Source organism: Anser anser (genome assembly GCF_964211835.1).
Source record: "Anser anser genome assembly, chromosome: 8".
NCBI classification, from domain to species: domain Eukaryota; kingdom Metazoa; phylum Chordata; class Aves; order Anseriformes; family Anatidae; genus Anser; species Anser anser.
The window spans coordinates 217,881-242,765 of NC_139728.1; the positions used below are offsets into that span (position 1 = coordinate 217,881).

The 24,885-nt window shown below is 38.4% G+C and overlaps 2 protein-coding genes across 9 annotated transcripts in view; one reads left to right on the forward strand and one right to left on the reverse strand.

Annotated features, from left to right (window-relative positions):
- HFM1 (helicase for meiosis 1) overlaps positions 1-24,885 on the reverse strand; it is a 148,059-nt gene that overhangs the window by 78,150 nt on the left and 45,024 nt on the right. Inside the window, exon 3 of the mRNA XM_083847410.1 lies at positions 8,918-9,034. The gene's annotated coding sequence lies outside the window, so the exon portion shown is untranslated. The remainder of the gene's footprint in view (positions 1-8,917; positions 9,035-24,885) is intronic.
- On the forward strand, positions 1,759-20,738 carry CDC7 (cell division cycle 7; the record flags this gene model as incomplete). 8 transcript variants are annotated; one of them, XM_083847491.1, is made up of 12 exons in its annotated part: positions 1,759-1,892; positions 3,731-3,831; positions 5,030-5,116; positions 6,959-7,094; positions 7,725-7,818; positions 7,900-8,042; positions 9,394-9,643; positions 10,236-10,331; positions 11,112-11,290; positions 12,594-12,676; positions 15,585-15,734; positions 16,778-20,738. In XM_083847491.1, the coding sequence occupies 11 exons, from the start codon at positions 3,738-3,740 to the stop codon at positions 17,152-17,154; spliced, it is 1,689 nt and encodes a 562-aa protein (XP_083703617.1). In that variant the 3' UTR covers positions 17,155-20,738. The 8 variants fall into 8 exon arrangements, with proteins under 8 accessions (XP_083703617.1, XP_083703620.1, XP_083703619.1 ...); XM_083847494.1 differs by having other exon boundaries at positions 5,033-5,116; XM_083847493.1 differs by having other exon boundaries at positions 1,765-1,892; positions 3,726-3,831; positions 5,033-5,116.

The window sequence follows — 24,885 nt, forward strand, 5'->3', positions numbered from 1 at the left end:
AAGACAGCATGAGAGAGCACAATTCATTTAGATCAACAGGAAAGGAAGAAATGGAGAGGAACAAGTGATCAAGGTAGATAGATGAGAAGGGTATAAATGAAAAGGATTTTAGGCATTGTAATGAAGAGAAATAGAGATATTGCAGGGAAGAAAACCACAGCTAAACAGAGTTTAATTTAGAAGAGAAAATGAAGGGAATTTCTCGGAGAGAAAGCCAGTACTGATATCATTCACAGAGAAATGCCAAGAATGGAAGCTTTACAGAAAGGGCGATTATTCAGTAGTTTACATTCTCACAACTCAAAGGCAGGCAGGCCAAGGAGGCAGGCTGGAGTTCTGACCTGGCCAGGAGGCAGCAGAGCTAAACATGTAACTCATAATCACCAACCATTCTGCAAATATTAACTTGAAAAAGTAATGCAACACAGTGCAGTGCAGTATTCAGAAATGAATAAAATTGTCCCAATCTTAACTTAGCTAAATCTCCAGCTGCTGCACTGCTTTGTTAAAAGCTCTTAACAGAAAGGGCAAATTAGAACAACCGTTGGAAAAAAAAAAAACAACAAAACCACCAAAGTAGCTCAGCAACGTGTTTCAGCACCCTATTTCTAAACGGTGTAATAGGAAACTACACAACTTGATAAAAGTGGTGGAACCTGTTTCTGGTTTTAAAGTTTTTGCTAACCTAGCTGCAGCTTATTATAAGGTAATGGCCAAATTGCAATGCTGCCTTGGGAACTTTGGCAACTTCAGGCTTTGTTGTTATTTACCAAGGGCTGAAGTTAGGCATATTCAAATGCAGAAGAGGAGCTATTCTTTAACAAAAAAAATGTTTTTCACCTTAAAATGAAAAGAAATAATGACCAAAAATATGAATAAAAGACAAAAAGTTCTAAATTATTCTATTTAGAAACATGTAACTGCATTGGTTTCCCTAATGTTCCACCACTTTAAACAACAGCAAAGCATAATTCTAATGAACAATCTCTTTTCCTCGCATCACTCAACAGAATTTGAGGCCCTGAAGTCCAGCAACTGATGGGCAGTGGACAGTGAAACCCAGAAGTTTTTTAAAACACCTCTGCCCCACCGTGTGCATGCTGCCCATGTGGAAGGCATGCAGGGCTGCAGCTGACTGGCTAACCTACTGTCCTGCTTTGCACTTGCTGGGCCTCTCCTGCAAAGCGTGGAGCCACAACCCGTAATGTTCCTGTTTGGTTTTGGTCCTTCAGTAGTCACAAGAATTGTTGATTTTATACTTATGGCCACTAAAGTTCTGGTTTTCTTGCAGAGTGTAGCTTAGAAGAAAACACCTGCTGTGAGTAGGCTTAAATCCGTTCTACAAAAGTATCTCCACAGGAAAGCTTTTAGGATGGCACAAGTCACAAGAATTCAAAGCCAGTGACCTCTGTCCTTGTCAGAGAAACACAGGCATACGGAATCTTTTCCTTCACTGTTTCATGTTTTCCAGACACACTGTGATCCTGTGCTTCCTTGTTCCACAGCCAGTGGCTACAGCATAGACCAAAACCAAATTGCACATTTAATTTTGTATGCTGTGCAATCCCTTCTGTTACACAATTAGGTAATAGAACAACAGAGCAGGCCAAGCTATGTTCGCCCCGCGGCCGCAGCCGAGCTGAGGGGACGCTACTGGGACGCTACGGGGATGCTGACCGTATGCCCCTCACGGCCCCTCACGGCCGCCCCGCGCGCGCCGCCACTCGCCCCTCTGGGGTGGGCCTCTTCCCGCCGGCCGCCCAATAGCAGCGCGCCTCCCTCCGTGCCACCGCCCCATTCGCCGGGGCTGCGGTTTCCGTCGCGGGCCGGGATTGGTCGCGGAGGGGCGCTCGGCAAAAGGCGGCAGCGGGCAAAACCCCGGCGGCAGCCGCGTGAGTGAGGTCCCGCGCGCGGCTCCCCCCTTCCCCTCCCCCCCCCCCCCCCCCCCCCCCCCCGGTACAGGGCGGCCACATCGGGCCCCCTGCGGCCATCCCCGGCGGGCAGCGGCGCTCAGCGGCGCTGGGGGCCCCTCGCCGGGCCCTGGCGGCCCGGCCGGCCCCGGGTTCGCCCCGTAGCCTGGGGTGCCGCCCGGTTGTCGGCCTGCGCCCCGAAGGCGCCCTGCGTGGCCCGGCTGCGGGCGCTGCAGTAGGAGCCGTGCCACCAGGAGCTGCCCCCCAGAGCCGTCCTGCTGCCACAGGCCGGGGTGATCTTCTTTTGTCCCGGGCTGCCGACCTTGTCCAGCCCAAACCGAAATTCGGGCTGTGCGGGCTCGGCACGGCTTTGCGGCGTCAGCTCGCTGCAGGGCTTAATCCAGCCGCGAAACTTGCTTTCCTTAAATAACCAAATATATATATATATTTATGTATTACCGTTCTAAGTGTTCAGTTCTGCAGGTAGTAGCTTGTGTTTAACATGAACTGATGGAAATGACAGCTCAGGTGACAGAGCACCTTTACACTCGTGTCCCCCTGGGGTTCTGCATGCAGCGAGGAGCTCTCGTCCCCTGCTTGCCACAGCAGCTGCCTGTGGCCAGCGGAGAGGAACCAGACGAGGCCCAAGCAGAGGCCGGTGCGGTGCTAGGTCGCAGCGAGTGGGCTGCAGGAGAGGCCGCCAGAACTATTTGTGCTCCTGCCAAGGAGGCCGTGCCATTCCAGGTTTGGAACAGGCTCATCTGCCTACTCAGCACTAGCAGAGGGAGTGTCTACCTGTGAAAGAAAGACTGCAGAACCATCTCTGGTTTCCTTCCTTTAGTTTCCAAGCTGCGCTCTCCAGCAAAGTTACCTCACAGAAAGCAGCTGTCGCCTGCCCCTGCTCTGTTGCATGCGGATGACAGACTGAAGGCAGCCAGAATTCTTTGGGGACAAAACATTTATAGCTCCATAGCTGGAGCCGATAAATCCTTTCATCTGAAGCTTTTCAAAATACTTTTCTATTTTCAGCCAGAACTTTGTAGGTTTGACAGACTTACAAGCAAGGAACGTCTTCAGAAACTGTAGTGCATCTGTGCGAGGCAGTGCTTCCAATCTTGCTGACCGCTGGTTATCTTTCCCTGGTGTGCTCTCTTTTCTTCACGAAATAGGATTATATTTTTTTCTTTTTTTTAATTGTACAATATTATTACACACAGTATTAGTACATTGTAGTAATTTACAGTTTTATTTACAAGATTTGGCAAGAAGCATTTCAAATAAGCATGTCCTATTATTGAAGGAGGGGAACAAATACTTAGGCTTTTTGTTTATCTTCCCTAGAAGAGAGAGAAATCTCACATTCTGAGCAGATTTTTTCCTCTTAAAATTGGTTTCAAGTTTTTTGTTTCTGTGTGCATAATGCAGTATGCAATGCTGCATACTGCAAACAATAGTTCTGTGTGGATCAGCTCCTTGCTTTTCAAAGCAAGCTGCAGGGAAAAGATAATGCTTTAATGTGAATGAGCAAACACATGAGATAAAAGAAAATCATTTGTGTCTAAGCTTACCGTGCCGTCTTCCTTCCCTTCTCCCTTTTCTCCTTTTACTGGGGATAGAGTGGGTTTACTGGTTTAGTTTTTCTCTGGGGTGATGGACGAGTCTTTGTTTTTTTAAAGTAGCACAGAGGAACTCCTCAGACTCCCCAGATCTCATCTCAGAAACTGAATGCAGGGCAAGGAAGTGTAATATCAGATATGTTTGCTCCCCGAGGTGTCCAGAAGCAGTCTTCAAAGTCTTGTGTTTTTTTTTCTTAAGGTTAGTTTTGTGATGGAGACAGCGTTGAAGTCTCATTGTGATGAACAGCACCCTCATCAGGCTGAAGACATAAGCAGGAAGCACGAGCAGAACAGCAAGCTTTCAGGTATGTGCTAAAACAGGGACTGGTAACGTTTCGTTTTGTTGATGTGCTTCTTCATCACTTCAGGAAGTTTCAGCATGAATTATAAGTTCCTATCAGTCAAACTCAGGTACAAGCATTGAAACCGAATTGTTAAGCTGCTTTATTTGGAGCAGTTTGCATAGCAATCTAGTTCTAAACAAGGTTTGTTCTGACAGAGCTGTTAGAAATACATCACTGTTGAGGGCCATTTTCTAACTCTGTCTGGTGGCTACTGGCCTCAGAATGAAGTTTGTATAGGATGTTTCAGAACTAATTAAGGTTAATATTTTCCTGAGAGGAAACGCCTACGTCTTACTAATCCATACTTTGTTACAAGTGTAACAATGATAGTTTGAAAATAATTCTCCTTGCTTGTGAATTATTGCCCTGGTAAAGTATGTATACACGTTCTTTTTTTTTCCTCCATTTGATTGACTTTCCAAATATCAGTTTTTGCATACTTCTTTATAATAAAATATTCTTTACGCCTGCTTTACAGAAATTAGTCACAGCCTCTACATACTTCATATTTGGCTTCAAAAGAAGTGAATTCTTAAGCAGGCGATAGAGAACACTTAAAATACAAGGATCCGTGACTTGAATAGAAAATTACATAATCTTTTGGAAGAATACAGTACAACATCCTTGTCATGCCATCTAGTGATTGTAGCACAAAGTGCAAAAATTCAAATGCAGAGCAAATGGTTTTTGGTAGTTCCTATTTTGAGTAACAATCTATGAGAATGTGTTAGTAATCTTGATAATTTTCCTGCATTTTTGATCCTTGATTTGCGTCCCATGGATGTGCTCCTGTGTTTACATAAATTACTATTATAGTTTTGTCTTTTATGAAATCAACATTGCACATCTCATGAAAACATTTATCAATGAGCTGGAATGTGAATTCTTACTAAAAAGGCTTTTCCTGTCTCAGGAATTGCTAGGTGGCAGGTAAGTAATTTTTTTTAAAATGCTGCAGCATATAAGGGAATGTGAAGAAGGAGATGATCTTGTATGCGGATATTAATGTCAGCAGGGATAAGTACCCCTCTGCTATTTTTTCCTCTGTTTGTCAATTGACAATACTAGGAATTAAAGTGTGATTTGTGATCTGAAATACAGATCGGATATTGAATCAAGCAATAATAGTCCTAACTCAATTTCCTCATTCTTTCCAAAGCAGGAATAAAAAAAGATATTGAAAAACTTTATGAAGCAGTGCCACAGCTTGTAAATGTGTTCAAAATTAAGGAAAAAATTGGAGAAGGTAAATGTTTTAACTTTCTTGAACTTACTTTTTTTTGTTTTTATAACTTAAAAGGTATAAATCTAAGATGCCAATATATATAATCTAAGCCAGACACATTTCTGATTTACTTTTTGGTGTATGCAGTAATTCTAGTAAGTTACTGAACATATAGGTGTTTTAGTTAGGAACATTTTCAAGAGATCTCCTTGAACATCCATTGTATTAAAGCCTTTCATAAAGCCAGCATTCTAGTTTTGACAACTAAAATTTTGGGGGATAGATTCAAGCAAGTAAGTCTTAACATCCATTCTCTTTCCGTTTCCCTTTTTAACATGGGAAATCTATATGCATTTGTTTTGACATATTTAACTACTGGTTTTGTTTCCACTGAAATCCTTTGGGCAGAAGTGGAGGAGGAGGCTGGAATATTATAACTGCTTTAGGTTTTTTTTTTTTGGTTTTGTTTTTAAGACATACAGCATGGAATTTTGGAGCACTTGTGTACTCCTGATACTCAACAGATACTTCTTTAATAGAAGTTAGGTATTACTATAAACAGATTCTTAGTGGCTTCCAACTTAAGCACTTCTTAAAACTTTACCTTTTTGATCTCTGAAATGTGTAATGACACTCCACACTTTTAAACGAATATGTTTTTGAGAAAACAGGATTGCTTTATAGTTGTTTTGCGATGGAATACACATGATGGCAAACTATGTGGATAAAAAAAGTCTGTCTCTCCAAAAAACAAGCCTCCATTCAGTACACTGATCCAAAATTTAAAGAAAATCTGAAGTTCTGGCTATCATAAATAAGATAGTATAATTAAGCAAAATCTCTAGTTATGGATTGTATTCCAATTTTGCTCTTGGGAGCAAACAATGCTCTTGAGAGCCAAAAATACCACCAGCAGTTCTGCAGCATTATGAGAAGACAAGCTTCAACTTAAGATTCTATTCAGGAGTCTGTTTTGTTTTAGCAGTTCTCACTACCAAAACTAAGGTCTTAGGTCAACTTGGTAACCCATGTTGCTATGAGCAATTCTACTGAATTTATGGGACTCTAGCTTTTTTATGACTGAAAGAAGTATTTAGAGTTTTTGCTGGCATTTGATATATGTATACACTTACAGAATGTTAAATTTAGCACGATGCAAACACAACGCTTAAAATATAATCAAAAGTAAATTGAACTGGTTATTTATACAGAAGAATGTTTCAACTTACATTTTCAGATATCTCATATCTTTAGAATAAATTAACCTTCTCAGAGGTATATTAGGATATCTTTAAAACTATAACGTGGGAGAGTTTATTGTACAGTCTGAATAGTCCCTTTCTCAAATGAATCTATCTTGTTCTGTCTACGTGGTCATGCTGGGGGCAAACAAATAGTAAAGTAGACATCAAGTGAGAATCTGCCTTACTTTATAAATAAGGTAACAGAATTAAGGGAGTGTAGCGATTTCAGAAGTGCTTTGAATAGCAAAAGCAGTGCTTTCCAGGTTAGCTTTAGATAGCCCATTTACATTGCAGGGAGAGAAGAGCTGGATGTCACATGAAAGTGAGCTACCTAAACAAGAAATCAAATCAAAGATAGGAAATTTACATTCAAAGAGCTCTATGTCCCAGGCAAGTTAGACAGTGTTACATTTGCATTTTTACTGACATAAAAAACTTGTATACAAGATCACTGAATTCAGTAATAGAAAAAAGGAACTGCATATTTTCTCTTCTAGAATCTGCTTTTGACGTAGTGTCACGTGTACTGTAAGACTGTGAACAGTTGGATCATTTCTGTGAAAAGCGAATTGACCTAGTTAAAGATGCTGAAGACAATGTTTTTCTCCCTTCTTTACAGGTACTTTTAGTTCTGTTTACTTGGCCACAGCACAACTACAAACAGGATGTGAAGAAAAAATGGCTCTGAAGCACTTGATTCCAACCAGTCACCCTCTGCGAATTGCTGCTGAACTTCAGTGCCTCACAGTAGCAGGGTACATAAACAAAAAAATTTGTGATTGTCATGATTAAAGTACTGAATATTGTCTTGCTGTTCTGCATTTATTTATTTAAAGTTTTGGCACTTCACTTGTTCTGTTTTTTTAACCACAGAAATGTATGATCTTTATAGCAAGAGCAAATAAGAAATGGAGTCTTATCTATAATGAATGTCCTTTCCTGCTAGTCTCAGTTTGCAGATGGTGCTCTATTTTCCATCTGATTCTATAATGTATCTATGTGATAACACATACTGCAGTTCTGAAATGGTTGGAAAAAATAACCTCTTCATCAGAAAATACGTTTTTAGGAATGAATGCTTGTTGCCAGAGTGCTGAATAGTACCTTCAGAAGGAAGCTGGTATCATGAAGGTTAGGTTAGCTTTAAACACAGCAGTAACTACAAACCATGGCCCCAAAACCTGTGGAGCCCTCATTTGCGAATTGCAGAACTTATATGGAACATAACAATGACATGAGAACAGCATAGTTACTTGCTGCTGGTAAGATTGCTGTCAAAGTATAAGCTAGATATTAAAAGAAAGCCTGACTGAAGTTTATAAGAAATAAAGGAATATCAACATTAATATTCTGGTCTTTATTCAGTGACATTACTTCTCTTTTAGGGGACAAGATAACGTTATGGGAGTTAAATATTGCTTTAGGAAAAATGATCATGTGGTTATTGTTATGCCCTATCTGGAACACGAATCCTTCTTGGTGAGTCCAAGAATTTTATGTGTAGTAGAACCTCTTAGTTGAAAGTAGTTGCATAATTACAGTATCCAAATAATCTTTCAGGACATTTTGAATACTCTTTCCTTTGAAGAAGTGAGAGAATACATGTTTAATCTGTTTAAAGCATTGAGGCGCATTCATCACTTTGGTATTGTTCATCGTGATGTCAAACCCAGTAACTTCCTCTACAACAGGCAGCTAAAAGAGTAAGTGTGTCCAGATGACCATATTGTGATCTCATTTGGGGATGTGTGCCTTGGCAGAACAGAGTAAATCAGGCTTTTTTTTTTTTCCTTTCAGCTGCATAACATGTGCTTAAGTAATAAAGCTAAAAAAGATTTTTTTCATTTGTAAAACTTTTATTTCTGTGCTCAGGGATTTGAGTATGGAAAGATTTTTTTTAATATTTAATGTAGTATCTGCCTTATAGAGTGACAAGTACCTGAAAAAATAAAAATTTTACTATTGAGTAGAAGTGCTACGCTTTTTGAATAAGAATGAAGAGAATAAAATCATTAGTTCTCTGAATAAAGCTAATGGTGACTTGGAGTGCATAGAGTAATGTTTGTAACTTTTTGCTCATGGACAGAGTAAAGCTGATACAGATGAGACTGTTGAATTTGGGTTTTTATCTTAAATTGAATTAATTTTTATAACTAGCACAATTGCTTTTTTTTTTATCTTCTGCAAGTTACAATATCTAACAACTGTAAAAAGCAAGATACTGCTTTTTTGTGAATAACGGAATAGATAGATTAAAGTACTGTGTCAGTGCTAGCAGTCCTATGGCTGCGCTGGTGAGTATGTGCAATTAGTTAAAGTTTGTTGGAGAAATGTGATTATATTTTGCCAAGCCCCAAGCTTTGAAATTTGAAAAATACTGATTTTTGTCTCTCAAAATGAATTCCTACATCATTTTGTTTTTCCATCTTTGTTTGAACCTTAATCTTTCCTTAAGATGTGGAGGCTGTGGAATTGAGTTTGTCTGAGACCCAGGGACGGCTGGACTGTTTCAGTAATGGTTTTACCAAAAATGATTATTCTAATGACAAATCTGAAATATGAACTAATGTAGTCCTACCTGTTTGAAGAGTGAAGTAAATTCCAGTAGTAGTGCTTTAAGTTTGGCAAAACTCTCAGCATTGTTATTGTCTCATCTGTCTTCACTGCTGCATTTGTGCCTCTGTCCAGGGAAGTCCTGCAAGTATTGATTCATTTTTACTTGACTGTTTGCTGAGGTAGTTCAGAGCCATTGAACCAGAAGAACCCAGAAAGGAGTTGCTGGGAATAGTTTTTAAAACACCAGTGGAGAAATTTATACACTTGAAAAGCTTACAGAACAAGAAAAAATAAAGATAGATAGATAGGTATAGGGTAAAAACAGTGGGAGACAAATAGGGCAGGACAGATAGGACAAAAGGAGGAAAATAGCATTGTGATGCCTGCAACATGACAGATAAGCAACATATTGAGGAAAACACAGATAAACAAGTAATGACTAGTAGATAGAACTGGTTGATACTTTTTGACTTGTAATTCTAAATTTTTGTCTTTTAGGTATGCCTTGGTAGATTTTGGCTTGGCGCAAGGAACCCCTGATACGAAAATTGAACTTCTCAAAACTGCCCAGTCTGAAGACCAGCAGGGAAGTTGCTCACAAAGTAATCCCAACACAGCCTTGGGAAATGGGGTTTCTGTCAGTGTCACAGCACCTAAACAGATAGCTCAACAATCAGCCTCAAAAGCATCTGATAAACGGTCCAGCTCACTTTCAAAAATACAGATTAAACAAGGAAGAGGAGGAAAGGTTCTCAGTCCTTTTCATTAATATTGTTGCATGTTTAATGTATTGCTTCATCCAACAGGGGGAGATGTTATACTTGAACAAAAGCTGTGCATACTTATCTTGTAGGGTCATAATCTGATGCACAGAATCACAGATTTTACATTGAAGTAGTGAGTTTTATATAACCACTGGCATAATTCTGTAGCTGGTAGATATAATGCATGTTGAAGGCTGCATAAAACTCTAGCACTGGTTTCTCTAGAAAGCCCTAAATCTTTTTCTTTTTTTTTTTCTTTTTTTTAAATCCCAGGTGCCATGGAACTCCTCCCCAAACCAATAATTATTCATGTATGCTTAGTTGCATAACAAATGCAATACAGATGACATTTCAAATTGTCTTGGGGCACTTCTGAGGTGTTATTCGTTTTGTAAGCATGTTTGCTGTTTTGTCTAGATGATGTTTTCTACATCCACAGTAAAGTGATGCCTGAAAATGACTTGCCATGCAGCTGCTCTTGTTTTATGTCACTTCACACTTTTTTTTTGAACTGTCAGTATCCAGCTGACTGTGTATTAGATAGGATCCTTATTGTCCTTTTTGTTGGTATTGTAGGAGGAATATGTGCACCATTCTGTCCAACGCTCTGTCTTTGGAGAGAGGAATTTCAATGTCTATAGTTCCATATACCAGGAGAACTCAAATACAAAAGTAAGAAATATGACTCATCAGTAAGAGCAATCTGTTACATATTTGAGAAATTATAAAACTGGTTGTTCTGTAAGACTGGACACTACTACAGGACCCTGTGGAACTAAAAGTTTTGAGCAGAATATTAAGCGTGTCTTTACTGGAAGGCTTGAAGAATTTTCATTTGTTTCAGTCCCTTTTGAAACTCTTAAAGAGCTAGTTACGTAGCTGTCTCCCTAATGCTAATTCATATCTTTTCTATATGTGTATCTGTGCAACTAAGATATACTTAGCCTTCCTTTTTTATTTTGCAATTCAAGTAATAAATATTTTTATGTATTTTTTATAATTAGGATTTAATGTGACATGGGGAAAAACCCCAAGTAAATTAGAGCGTTGGTCTAACAGTGATCATCTTACTGTAGAATTAGAGTTAGTGCCACTGTGCTGCTGCGGCACTATTTCATACATTTTTTATTTTCATATTGAATTAAAAGAATGCTTGAAAAGTACTAACTTGAAAAAAACTTGTCATATATTTTTAGAATATCTAATGGATATTGATTTTTGTAACCACTGAAAAATGTTTTCCAAAAGGGAAGGAGGGGAGATTAGGATACTTAGAAAGCTCTAGGATCTGTTTTATAGATGTTATAATATTGGTAGAAAGAGTTGCTATCTTCTGCTCTTTTGTAGCTCTCTGCTGATGGGAGCCTCTTCAGTTGTTTAGGGACCGATATATCTATACGAAAAGGGAAACTTCTTAAATATTTCACTGTCTCAAAAATATCTGTATTGCAGCTCATGAAACAATCAAAGGTGATCGATGTTTCATCTAGAAAGTTAGTAACAAAGAAGAAGATTATTTCTACCAGAACAGTGAGCAATGGGGTAGGCAGGAAAGCTGCCAGTGGTTGTCCATCAAACCTGACCTGTGACTGTTACGCAACGGATAGAGTTTGCAGTGTTTGCCTTTCAAGGTAATTTGCTTCAATAATGTTGTAAAATTGCTTACTGTGCTGTCAAACAAGGTCAGAAACTTAGATTTACTAGACAGCTGATTTAGTAGATGAAAGATAGCATTTGATCTGTGCAACCCTTAAAACACTAAACATACTCTTTTGAAAAAGAATACTTTGTGGAATTCATGGAGTAATTGTTTTACTGCTATCTGTGCCACAAGAGAGATTCACTGTTAATGATTTTCTGTTGCTGTTGTATTTAATTATCCGCCTACATGTGTTGTAGCACATCACTTGAGTTAATGACAAGGCTTAGAGTAGACAATACATCAATCTGTATTTAGTGGTTATCTTATAGGCCTAAATTATGCCAACTGCGTTAAAATTCAGTGATCACACTCCTGCCTTCTGAGGACTTTATGTTAAAAAGATTTCTCAAGCTGTTTGCATTCTGGAAGTCACAAAATGTAGAATAAAAAGGAAAGATGACTGTTCTGTATTTAATTTAAAATATGTTTACATTTTAATAGTAGACAGGTTAGAGAATCTGAGTAACTCCGTTCAAATCCATTCCTCTGCAACTGATTTCAGTTATCATCTACCATTACTTTTTATCCCAACATTAGGAACATGCCTTCATGCAGCGAATTTTGCTTGGTAGGCGTAGTCATAAAACTGTGTGGTTCTGCTCTTAGACTGTCAAAATATGGTGATAGCATTCATTTCAGAAATTAAACATGAGGAATTTGTCAAACTAAAAAGAAAAGTGGCCCATAGAAGAAAGGCACTTCATATTATATGCAAGAAAGCTCTGGAAAGATCTTAGTAATAATCACACAGCTTTTAGTTAACCTAACAAAAAGTAAATTATTGACAACACTCAGAAATAGTGAACCTTAGTTTGCTGTGGATTAATACAGAGCCAGAATGTCCACACCCAAAAATCCAATGCATTTTTGACCCTTAATTAGTCTTAACTTTAAAGTTCCCTTAGAAAACAAACTTTTAGCAGAAATTATGTTACCATTGAATGAAACTAAAAATGATCATTGTGACGGGAGTATGCAGTAAGTATTTCTGTGATGCTACCTTATGCTAGATAATATAATAAAAACATAACAAGTAATTATAATTAAGCTATTATATGAAGTAATAATCATATGCTAGATAATTATAAGATGCTTCAAAGCTCTAAAAACTGAATCAAGAAGTCAGGGTTACACATCTAACTGTAATAATGTTTAATATTTTTAGAATATACTTCTGTAAGAACTAATTTCTCAATTTTTATATTCTAAACGTATTTGTCTCTTATTACAAGGTGTCAGCAAGTTGCTCCCAGAGCAGGAACACCTGGATTCAGAGCACCAGAAGTATTAACAAAGTGCCCCACTCAGACAACAGGTACTACACAACAGACAGAAACTAATGCCTATTTTCACCTTTCAATCCTTCTCACTTATGCACACTACATTGTCTTTTTTAATGTGAGGCTTTCTTTTTACATAGGAAATTCAGTTTATCATCCATTCTAATACTTAGCAAGCATTTTCTAATTTTAATTAAAAGTTTATTACTCAGAGTAAGGACGAGTTAGGAGTATTTTCATCGTGTTTGAAACTTGAATATGTCTTCATTCATTTGAGGAGTACGGCCATATGCAGGAGGTCAATAGCACACATTTTAAAAGAAAACAAAACATAAGTTTTATCAAGTTTCTTGGTTTATTGGCTTATTTATTCAAGAAAAATCTTGAATAAATCTTGGCAGGATATGCTTTAGACTTTTCTAGACAGGTTGTCACATTTGCTGTCACAGCAGACATAAGGAATAGTATGATTGCAAATGTGTTCTAGAAAGTATTGGTTAATCAGTACTTTTAACCAGATTTTTCCTCTTTGCCAGTGCTTTAAATAGCTGATCTGTAAGTTTTGTGATTTTTTTCTTACTAAGTTTTTTAATTACTCAGGGTTAAAACTTATCAAATTCCAATGTTTACCAGGTTACTGAAACTTTTGAGCAGAACAGCAGGATGGTTAATGCATTAGCTGGTGAAAGTAGGATGGGAGAGGTTATGCATACCCGCAGAATGGAGGACCAGTAAAAGCAAAGTTACCTATTATAAACATCTGGTGTATGACCAGGAGTTTTGACTAACAAAAAAAGGGGATAAATACAATTGTTCTCAGAACCTGTATTTAAAATAACTTTCTAGCCGCCTTTTTTTTTTTTTTTTTCTGAATACATTCTGAGAGAATAGTCAATTTTCAGCATTTCACTTAAAGTGCTTATACATGCCCGGAATAGGCTTACAATACATTTGATTGTCATATCTCTAGATAGCTTAATGCTATTCAAAACAGCATCTGTACTGTGGGCATGACTGTGATTTCAAGAGGTATGGCAGCCTGTTTGGAGTTACTGTGTCTGTGCTGTAACAGCCAGCTTCACGGACTAGAAAACATCCAGAAACCTAGGACAAGTTTAGACAATCCCTAAATCTGTCTAGACAGAATTTAGGCAGAAGGAAGACATACCTAGGAAATTTTGGACACAGGGTAGTCTTAAATAAACTTTCAGACAGTGTTCTGTTCTCTAGGGTAATGGAGAGCAGGATTACAGAAAATATGGGTAAATCTGGAAACCCTGGGTTGTGACACAGCCCTGAAGGTACTGAGTCAGTGGCGCAGAGCTATTGTAATATGTCAACAAAGTGCTTAATTAGAATTGGGTAGACTTATACTAATATTTATGAGATAATGCTATACTTGAAGTAACGAATTTCCTTATCCACTTCCATTTCGGACTGCTGTAGTCAGCTCCTTGTACTCCTGCCAGTCTTGCTACTAGTTTTGGTCTCTGCGCTGCGACCAAGTTACCAGCTGGATCCAGCTGACTCTGTCCAGAGCTACCTTAAGTAACCGACCTAGGTTTATAGCACAGGGAATACAGCCCAAACTCCCACCTTGGTCCTAAACACATCCAGTTACATTTTTAACTTGGTTTGTCCCTCTGCTCCCCTTCAAGTCGATGTGCCTCACTAGTTAGATACTAACCACTAGACAAACGCACAGAAAGGACTCGTGATGTTGAGGTACACAAGATCTTAGTCTGCTGGTCATCCCAGCCCTACCAGAATTGTAGGGCTAGGATTTACTAGTTGTTCAGGTATATAATGTCAGTTAATTTCAGCAAGAGTTAGGTAAACATCTTTAAAGGCCTTGACCTTAATGACTGTCTTTCCTATACAGGGAAACACCTCAAGCATACATAACACCTCAAGCAGATAGTATGGTCAACATTGATACAGTAGTACTAAAACTTATTCACAAGATAAGATGAAAAATGTTTGCACTCTAAATTGTACCCATAATTAATTTGGATTTTTATTTTTAAAAAGACTTAAAACCTGGTTTTGCAACTGAAGTCAACTTAGTAGTTTCACAATCCTGTGCTGATGGCGTTTCTAGCTAAAATGTCAAAATTAATTACTGAAAATTTACCACCTATTTCTGGAAGATAAGTAGAATAACTATGGCTTTATTTCCCGACTGTTAATTTTTCTCTCTAGAGTTTGAGAATTCTTCAAACTCTCTCCTTCACTTTCCTTGCCATCTCTCAAAATTTTCAATTTATTAAGCCAAAAAATTATGGCAGACAGGCATTCTCATAACTTTCAGTATTAAAGTTTCCATCATGCTTTGGCTTCTTTCTTCAGAGTACTCTGTGTACTCTTTATAACGCAATGAAAGTGATGAATAATTTCTAACTATTACAGTTCTTAAACTGGCTATCTTGTCAAGTGATTTCATATTAAAGAGCAGCAAACTATAGTAGGATGAATTTTTTAGTACTGCCTAATTGGCACCCTGAGTCCCTGAAAATTAAGATTCGTGTTCATTTCTGAATAGTTTTTTATTCATGATCTTTATATAAGGCTTTCTTAATCTGAAGCAAACTTAAATAAGTGTTGAAACTAGCAGTTTTTCCCCTTTTCAGCTCCCTGAGTAAAATAACTTGAACATTGTTTTGGTACTTTATTTAGGTTTTGCAAAGTAATGAAATTACTCATGTGAGAAATTCTACGGAAAAACTAAAGCACTCCTCTGTATGAAAGCAGGAAACCTTTGTATATAATTATAGCAATTTACACTGTTTGCTGACATGTTATCTATGTGACCAATGTCAGTAATTCAGAACATTACTTTTTCTGGTAACATTTCTGGTCATAATTTCTTTTTGAAGAAAGTTGGGATTTTGTTTGTGATGAAATTGTAAGTTTACTTGTTACTGAGTTTGCTTTCAATTGCAGCAATTGACATGTGGTCTGCAGGAATTGTATTCCTTTCTCTGCTCAGTGGACGGTATCCATTTTACAAAGCAAGTGATGATTTAACTGCTTTGGCACAAATCATGACAGTTCGTGGATCCAGGGAAACCATTCAGGCTGCTAAAACTTTTGGTATGCAAACCTTAATTATGGGGAAAAGGGGAAAATGTATGCTTGGTCTGCTATTTCATACAGTGACTTACAGTCTAGTTGTGAGTTTTAAATTATAAATACATTTTTAAGTTCTGGGAGTCACTTTAGAGGTAAATCACACTTTTTGCATGTAAAATGCTATAACGCTACTAATCTGTACATGCACAGTTTTAAGAAAATTTTGTATTTTTCTATCTTTTATAATTTGTACATGGGGTACCTCATGCCATAGATTTCCCAACCTGTCCACAACTTTTCAGTAAGTCAGGGCCGCTTGAGGTAAAATATGCCAATTAAATGCTTTCTACCAGCATTTGGTTAGAATTTTTGAGGCAATGTTTCTACTCCTGCAAAATCTGCCTTACAGCCTTAAGTCAATATGATTTAATATTTAGATGTTGTAAAACTTGCTTTATTATCTTCTCAAAAAGGACCAGTAAAAACCAAACAAAACAAAACAAAAAAGAACAACAACAATTAAAAAAAAACACAACACCAACACAAGAGAGGGCCTGTTCGGAGGGGGAAAAAAAGCACAAAAAATGAAACAACCATTCCCCTAACTGTCTGCAAGCCACACGTTAAAGCACTTGATACCTGGAAGTGTAAGTGACAGCATCAATTTTCATTCTCCAGATACGGGTGTGTAAATCAGTAATGTAAGTAATAAACTGAATTGGGTTTTTAATTTTCAGTTCTGTAAAGTTAGTTGACAGTGAAATGGGAAAAGATGCTGTGTGGACTGGGTGACAATTTGTCAATTCATAACTTCATGAACAAACAGAGATAGGTTTGCTCTGAGCAGAACTGAGACTGTACTTCCGGCTTGCTGGGGCCATCACTGTAAAACATAGGTGGCTGGTTTGGGGGGTGGCTCTTTTGTGTGTTTTTTGTTTGTTTTTGAACTAATGTCTGTTATGCTTCAAGATCTGAAATATTCTCTGAAACAAACTTAGAAGCTATAATTGCAGAGCAAGTATAATAAAATGTCATTTTCTGAAAAAAACAATTTTTCTTCCTAGGTAAATCTGTTCTGTGTACTCACGTTATCCCAGCACAAAACTTAAGAGTCCTTTGTGAAAAGCTGAGAGGAACAAACAGCAGCTGTAGCAGATCCCAGCCTGATGTACCCATCAAGTCTGTAAATGACTCAGCTTTGCCAGTTGAAATAGACAAACAGTGTGCCCCTGAGACACTTGGAAAAGAAATTCAATACTTAAAGGGTTGTCAGGAAGGTGATGGTGCTTCTGAAATTAAGGCAACAGACATGAAAGGATGGGATCAGGTTCCTGATGAAGCATATGACCTACTTGATAAGCTACTAGACTTAAACCCTGCAACAAGAATAACTGCAAAAGAGGCTTTGCTGCATCCCTTTTTTAAAGACATAAGACTATGAGAACATATCCTGTTATTGCTTTGATACGTTATGTGAAAATGAGATTCTGAAGCAGTTTTACCCTGTTGCCCTTAATGTTTACACTCAGTGAAATACCATGACATTGTGCACAGCACTACTGAAATTGTCTTGTGCAGCTGGACTGCAAATGTAAGTTTGCATTAAGAAATACTTGCAGATGTAAATATTACATAAACATCACTAGCGTGGTCTTATCCTAAGACACTTTTGAGGTGTTATTACTGTGCATACCTGTTCTCTAAGAAAATCTTCTTTGACTAAAAACTAAAAAGAAGAGTTTCTTGCGCTCTAAGCTTAATTCTCAAGATTCTCCCTCAAAACATACAAATTTGTGTAAAGGCAGGACTGAGATGAAAAAGTGCTTGAGAGGCTTTTTTCCATAATTTCATATCTCTGCTTTGTTCCTGAGTAGTACATGGGAGACTGAAAATGGAACAAACTGCATTAATTTTGTTCAGACTATTTTCAGACAACAGTTTTACTTTGGGAGTGTTGCTAGAAGAAGGGCCAGGTATTGGAGGTTTTATCATCAAAAGAAATGCATAACTGTTTTTAAAGTACATTTTCTCTCCCCCCATCTGTTCATTCCTACTTAGGTAATAGTAAAAAATGCAGATACTCATTTTGCACAGCCCATATTCCTCTGTGCCATGGGTAGCTGTCAATATGCAACAACTATGGTCTACGGAATGTCTTGTGTGACATGTAAAAGTGATTTCTGTTATGGAAGCTGATCTTCACAGAATATCTTTTTAAATAAAGGATTTGTTTTTATAACTTCAGAACAGTGTCTAGAGATGCTTCTATAAAAATAAGATTAGTCGAGTGAAGTTTTCCTGTGGGACGTTCCTGCTCAGGAAGAATTATGCAGATTTGTTTCCTGCATAAATTCCTCAGTAATGTAAAACACTTTTCAGATAGCACTAGTGTGTATAGCTGTCATAGTGGAAGTATCTTAACTATCAAGGAAGTCTTACACAAAGTTAAAAACTAGCTATTGTCTAGTCTTAAGTAGGAAAAACAACCTTAATAACCTCTACCCCCAAGTATCATTGTACAAAGTAAGTTCCATTATGCTCAGCAGAGGTGCTTCTTTAAAAATGCATGATACTTATGGAGACTGAAATTTAATACAATGTTTTTCCACTTACATTTCTTCAAATGCTAGTGGAGCTGTTGCTGTAAAAGGTTACAAGCCATTCTGTGAAAAGATTACTGCTTTGATAACTTTTGTACAAGCCTTCCCATAGAAGGTGTTTGTAATGTTAGTGCAAAGGTCGTGACCAGTGCTGTGGCTGAACAGCAATTCTTTCAATATATTCAAAATCTTTAATACATACAAACTGATGGTAATGTTGCTCTGTTCCTGGCATCAGCTGTTAGAGAAAAATATTTGCAGATGTCAGAATATTGATTGCAGAAAATCTTGAAACCCACAAAACCCTGGGGCCTCAGTCTTAGTAACGTTTGCTGTTTATATAATTTCAACAAGCACATCGCTGAGAAATTATTTATCTAAAGGAACTGTGGCCAAATTTGGCAAGCAATGCTGTCTGCCAGTGTCTGCAGATGTATTGTTTCCTCCTACGTTCACTCATGCTGTCTATGGTCTTATGAGAGCACTAGCTGACAACAAGCAAAAATATGTCAACTATCCATTATGAACTTTCTAAACCACTTCAGCTTTTTAAGCTTTCCTGTTAGTCACTGCACTGAGCAGCTCCTTGCAGCAGGCACTACAATAATTAACCACTGCCTAGGTTTAATACAGCAGGAACATCATTGCTGATGGTGTTTTTACCACTACTAAGAGTAAATAAACTTCTGTAAGAAACAATTCTAAGCTCAGTATATTCAATAACAAGCTAGAAGAATATATTGTTATTCTTTTCTCAGATACTTAAAACCTGAGTGATTGGGGGCAGAGGCGGGTGATAAAGTGAAAAGAAAAATGTTCAAAAAAGCACATGCCTACAAAGTACTTTTTTTGCAGCATTCTACAGAAGGATGAAAATCTCAAGTAAAATATTAAATGCAATGGGATCTCAATGGGGAAGGAAGGAATAATAAAAAGGGGGTGGGGGGGGAAGGAAGGAGAAGGAAGAGGGTAAGGTTAGGCCGGTTGGAAAACAGCAGGGAAACACTAGAGGTGAGCCATAGCTGACACTGAGCTTTCTCCTTATCTCTTCATTGGTTCTAAGATTACAGAATCACAGAATCATCTAGGTTGGAAGAGACCTCCAAGATCACCTAGTCCAACCTCTGACCTAACACTAACAAGTCCTCCACTAAACCATATCACTAAGCTCAACATCTAAACGTCTTTTAAAAACCTCCAGGGATGGTGCCTCAACCACCTCCCTGGGCAGCCCATTCCAATGCCTAACAACCCTTTCAGTAAAGAAGTTCTTCCTAATATCCAACCTAAACCTCCCCTGGCGCAGCTTTAGCCCATTCCCCCTCGTCCTGTCACCAGGCACGTGGGAGAATAGACCAACCCCCACCTTGCTACAGCCTCCTTTCTCTCAAAGCTTCAGGTAAGAACTGAGTACATAGATTCCTTTAAAGTTTAATAACATGATTTGACCCGTTTATAAACTGAATGTGAATCTGCTACCATGATAGTTGCAATTGGAAGAAACTCCAAGCAGAAATGAGTGCTACAACACATGTTCAACTTGTTGTGAGGCCACAGCTGGACTTCTGTTAAGTTCTAGACACTGTGCTATGACAAGGATATTAATAAATTGGAAAGAAACCAAGAAAGACAGCAAAAATGAGCATGGACTTGGAAAGATGAAACTGATAGGAAGAATCCTGAGAAAATGCTGGGAACAAATCTAAATACATCTGTGTATCTAGTACAGCAAAGACAAGGTTATTCTTGGTACTAAGCAAGGCTAGGTGAGGAAATGGTGGCACATTTTAAGCGTACAGTATTTTTCCTATTTGTAAATGATAATTAGGAAAGAGGAGGGAATATAATTAGAAGTATTGAAAGAAGCATCTGCAGAACAGCAACAAGATTTTCTGCATAATACTGACAATAAGGTATACATGAATTTCTAAATCCTACTGAGATTGCAGTCCTCTCTCTTTTGAGATCAGATTCAACGGCTTTTGAAATCGGACTCAAAGTGTTGAAGGGTTTATTTAAAAGTTAAATGTTATGGGGATAAGAAAATAAATAGTGCATCAATATTCTGAGGATATTCAGTATCCTTCTTATTTTATGCATTTGCCATACCTAGACTTTACATGTTCTTTGCTCTCCAAAAGTTAAAAGCAATGCAGAACCAATATGCAGCCAAGGCTTCTAATGCAGGTGCAAAAGGATCCCCAGAATCTTTTTAGTGGCCTCTTGAGGCCACCAGGTCTGATGAGATCCTAAAATATTTCCATAGCTGTCCAATATCTAGCCAAGTTCCTAAGGTCAATAACTAGATTGGACCTTAAGGTAGAAAATTAAAGAAATTTTCATACCATGGCACCTCTGACATGGGTTATCTAGTAATCAAGGTACTGTGATTTTGCAAGAAGTAAAAAAAAAAAAAAAAAAAAAATCACATGAAACTCATGGTGGACTTTATATTCTATTCTGGCTACTGTGCAACATCTTATTTTGGTTATGACCGCCAAACAAACAAACGAAAAAAACATTTCTTTTACAAAGATGATATATTTTCTTAGCATCTCTCTAACTAGTCCTACTAATTGGCAAAATACAAAGAAACAAATATAAATACAAAAAAAACACCTATAGAGTTTGCCTCAGAACTATTTGATGATGAAGAAGCAGCATGTTCTTCTGAACTGATGACGTGTAAAACAATGTTTGCATTTAGCAGGGTACACCTGAAATTTTCTTAAGTGCTGGAAACAATGTACAATACAATGGAAATAAAATAATAATAATAATAATAATAAAAAACAGATTTCTCCCATTTATTTGATTTAGCATCTCATTTAAAAGACACTTTTGCTGGGAAGAGAAAGTCCCTAAACACTGAAGGCACCTAGGAGAACAACAGCATTTTAAATTAAATTAATACCTTGTATGACTACACAAATCCTGTTTCTATAACCACACAATATTATATCTCGATCAGTAGGCTTATAGCAAGGACAGCTTTCTGAAATAAGACTCAAGCAATGATCTTTATGCAATACATTGCAATATGTCTTCCTTTATTTGCTTTTTAAAGTATATAGCCTAAAGTCATTTTTTCTACTAATGTAACTTCAGCTTCATCATGTCCCTTTTCCAGAAAACAGTGCATGTACCAGGTCAGTGGCAGTACATACGTGGTTCATGCTCCTTTCTACTGCTTTGTTCCTGGTTGGCCACTTCAAAGGGTAGTAAATATTTAAATTGGCAGCCTGTACACAGTGGGTGGAAATTGGATAGTCCCTTTGATCACACGCCTGCGAAGGCTAGCATATAGAACTTTGTTACTCTGAAAATTTCTGGTACCAATGCGGTGAGGGCCCAGTAAATTGGGTATTTTGCAACAGAGGGTATAGCACAACTGAGGTAACAGGCATATTTAAAGAACTTTGGTTAGGTATTTAATTTTGCCTCTCCGTGACTCAGCCCTTTTCACTTTCATGTCCTTTTGACTCTGCAAGAATGTTGTCCCTATACAATGCTTTATTGTGTCATGTTAAAAACGAACCACCATGACCATTCCTGACTATCCCCAGAGAATTGTTTATTCCATTTCTGGAAAGACTTACATTATCCTGTGGGGATATGGCAGGGAAGATGGTGTTTTTGTTACATGTCATTTGCTTTCTTGCATAAGTTTTTCCACGGTTTTCAGAGAATGCAGATTTTAATCTAAGCCTTAATTATGCGTTTGTTTCAAAAAATACAAGAGCTAAGAAGTATTTTACTTAAGGTATCCATTCTACAGTTTTCCTTTATATGACATAATTAAACTACTTATAACAACTAATGCATAAGCAGTTTTACTTCTTAATGCAAAGAGATAGGGATGTGGCCTAGCAATTGAAGTATTTGAAGAGAATTACCTTTTTGTGATGAAAGGTTATACAAACTGGTTTAACCAATATCTAGCAGGAGGCAGCTTATTGATAAAATCTCAGATACTTTCAATTCCCATGTTTCCTCACCAGCTCCCGCAAAAAGTCCTACCATATCAGGTTCCCCACACTGTGTTGCTGTGAGATATTGGTCTTTGATGGTTCTTTTGTTGCTCTGAATGTTACTGTGCATTATGTGCAAGTCCCCCAATTATTTTCATTTCCAATTGTCCTATGGGTCTTCTCTCGAGTCCTGTTCCTGTGCTACTGTCCATTTGCGTGTTTAGATTTCAGCTCTTCTCATCAAAGCCCCTGACTTGGGCTTGGCAGTGTAGGTAAGAAATTCTAGAGTTCTGGTGTTACATTTTTCTTATGTCTGTACTCTCATCTTATCTGATCTTGGAATACCAGTTTTAAACAAAGGAGGAAATCTATCTTCTGCTGATGTCTACTAGATGTCTACACACCTGTCTTACACTGGAACAAAGTGGTAAAATGAGACAGTAACACTGAATTCAAAGAACACAGAACACAATGCCTTTTTCTTGTTTCTATAAAAAAATCAGCAGCTTCTTTTTCCTTCACCACACTCCTATTTAGCTATAAAAGTCGTATCAAATTCTGCTCTCTGATTCTCAGCCCACTCCCACAGCTCCTCATGGGGCTCCTTCCACTTTTCAAAAATGAGGGGACTGCAGTGGCTGACTTACTGCAGGAAGGTACAAGACTCACACCAGGGGTCTTCTTGTTCCTTTAGTACTTTTTGTTTTATTGAATTTCACTAGGGTAGTTTACCATGGAAAACTCATCACTGTAGATTTGTCCTGTATGCGGTTATCATCTAAGGGGATCTTTCATGTGTGCCGTTGGGCCTACGTTTTCCATTGCTACTCTGCTTGCAACTGGCTCTGTAACTCAAGTCACATACACTATGGTTGCTTCATGAAAAAATCACATGTAGTTTGAATTTATAGGTATTGCCCCGAGTTGTCCTTGTAAAAAATCACAGTATTCTGAAATACTCACATAAGTGAGCACAGACCATGCTGAGAGGGGAGAGGCTCAAGTTACTTCCTGATTGCTAAGCTTTTCTTTTGTTAAAATCAATGACTTCATTAATTTGATGCATAACTTAGATATGGTAAATGTCCTAACAGCTAGCAAAATGAGGTCTGCAGAATCCTTGGTAAAATATTTTGGACATGGATGAGGATATACTGCACCAACAACTGCTCTAGAACTGCAGTCCCTGGCTTTCTTTCAGAGACTATAAAATGAGACCTAATGTAGGGCTTTTCCTTGGAACATTCCCACGAAGATTCATCATCTCTGCATTTCATAGAGCACATAAAACTCACAGTTTCTAGACATATTAGATCCTAATGAATTTGGAATGACATTACTGTGCCACTTCAGCTAATCGCTGCTTCTGCAATCATGCCGCCTTTAGGACTCCTGACTGGACATGCTTTACTCTGCCTACAGCCTACCTATAAAATTTAGGGTAAAAAATTAGTACTCTGCCAAATCAATTACTTTTCAAGAGTTGACTGTCCACAGTCGTAGAACAAAACAATACCATTTCACAAACTATCATGTATTAATTATTCAAAAGAAGGAGGCATACCACAGTGCTTACAACTCACTGTTCTTATCTCTGAAATATTCACACTCCATGGTCGTGAAAGGCTGACACATACTGCACTCTTAAGCTGTAGCTTGTAAATTGAGACTGGGTTAAGTCAGCTTTAGATTTCTCTATTCTTTTTTGTAGTTTTATGTGCCCAGACTGAAAGACAACCAATGTCCACAGCTCTCTGATTTGTCTGGAAGGCTGAAGGACAGGAGGGGCGTAGCCTTACACTACCTGTGCCAGTTTCAGGGTTTGGGGCAACTCATGGTCCTGAGAGCACTGCAGCTGGCACAGGTTGGAGTGGCCCCAATGATCGCCTCCCGCAGCTGCCCAGGCCTGGAGAAGGCCCCGCTGCTGGGCGCAGGTGCTCCTCAGGCCTGGCTCTGTCCGGTCACGGCCAGGAGATGCCCAGGGCCCCCAGCTGCCCCGCTTGGTGCAGCAGCCTCTGCCTCCCCACCACACAGCGCAGGCAGCAGCCCTCTCTCTCTCTTCTCGCTGATCTGTTTCAGTTTATAAAACTGACAAATGGAGTAATAGATAGCTTTTTAAGATATGCGGCTTATTTGTCAGGAGGAGCAGAGCTGGACACAACAGCGCAGGATTTTTCCCTTATCGAAGCAGGCGAAGAGCTGAAAGATGGATGTTACCAGATACCACAATAAATTCCAATTCCCATCAAACAGACTGTAACGAGCCATTAATATCCCCGGCTCGGAGGGAGGGAGATCTTCCTGTTGGTCTGTGCTCCTACACTGGGGTGACTTTTTCCTTGAACTGCACCACACAGTCAACAGAACATAACTCCGGCTGCTAAATGACAGGAAAAATTATCTGATTTAAGCCTTATTCCCCTTGGTTCAGAAGGAAATCTTTACAACAGCAATAAGCAAAAGGGTTGTTCCCCCCTCTCCTCGCTCCCACCACCTTGACTTCTACATTCTCCTTCCCAAAAACGTGTTTATTGAATTTATAATACACAATTCAATATACCAGACCTAAGCACTGAAGGGATCTTTAACAACTTTTCCCAA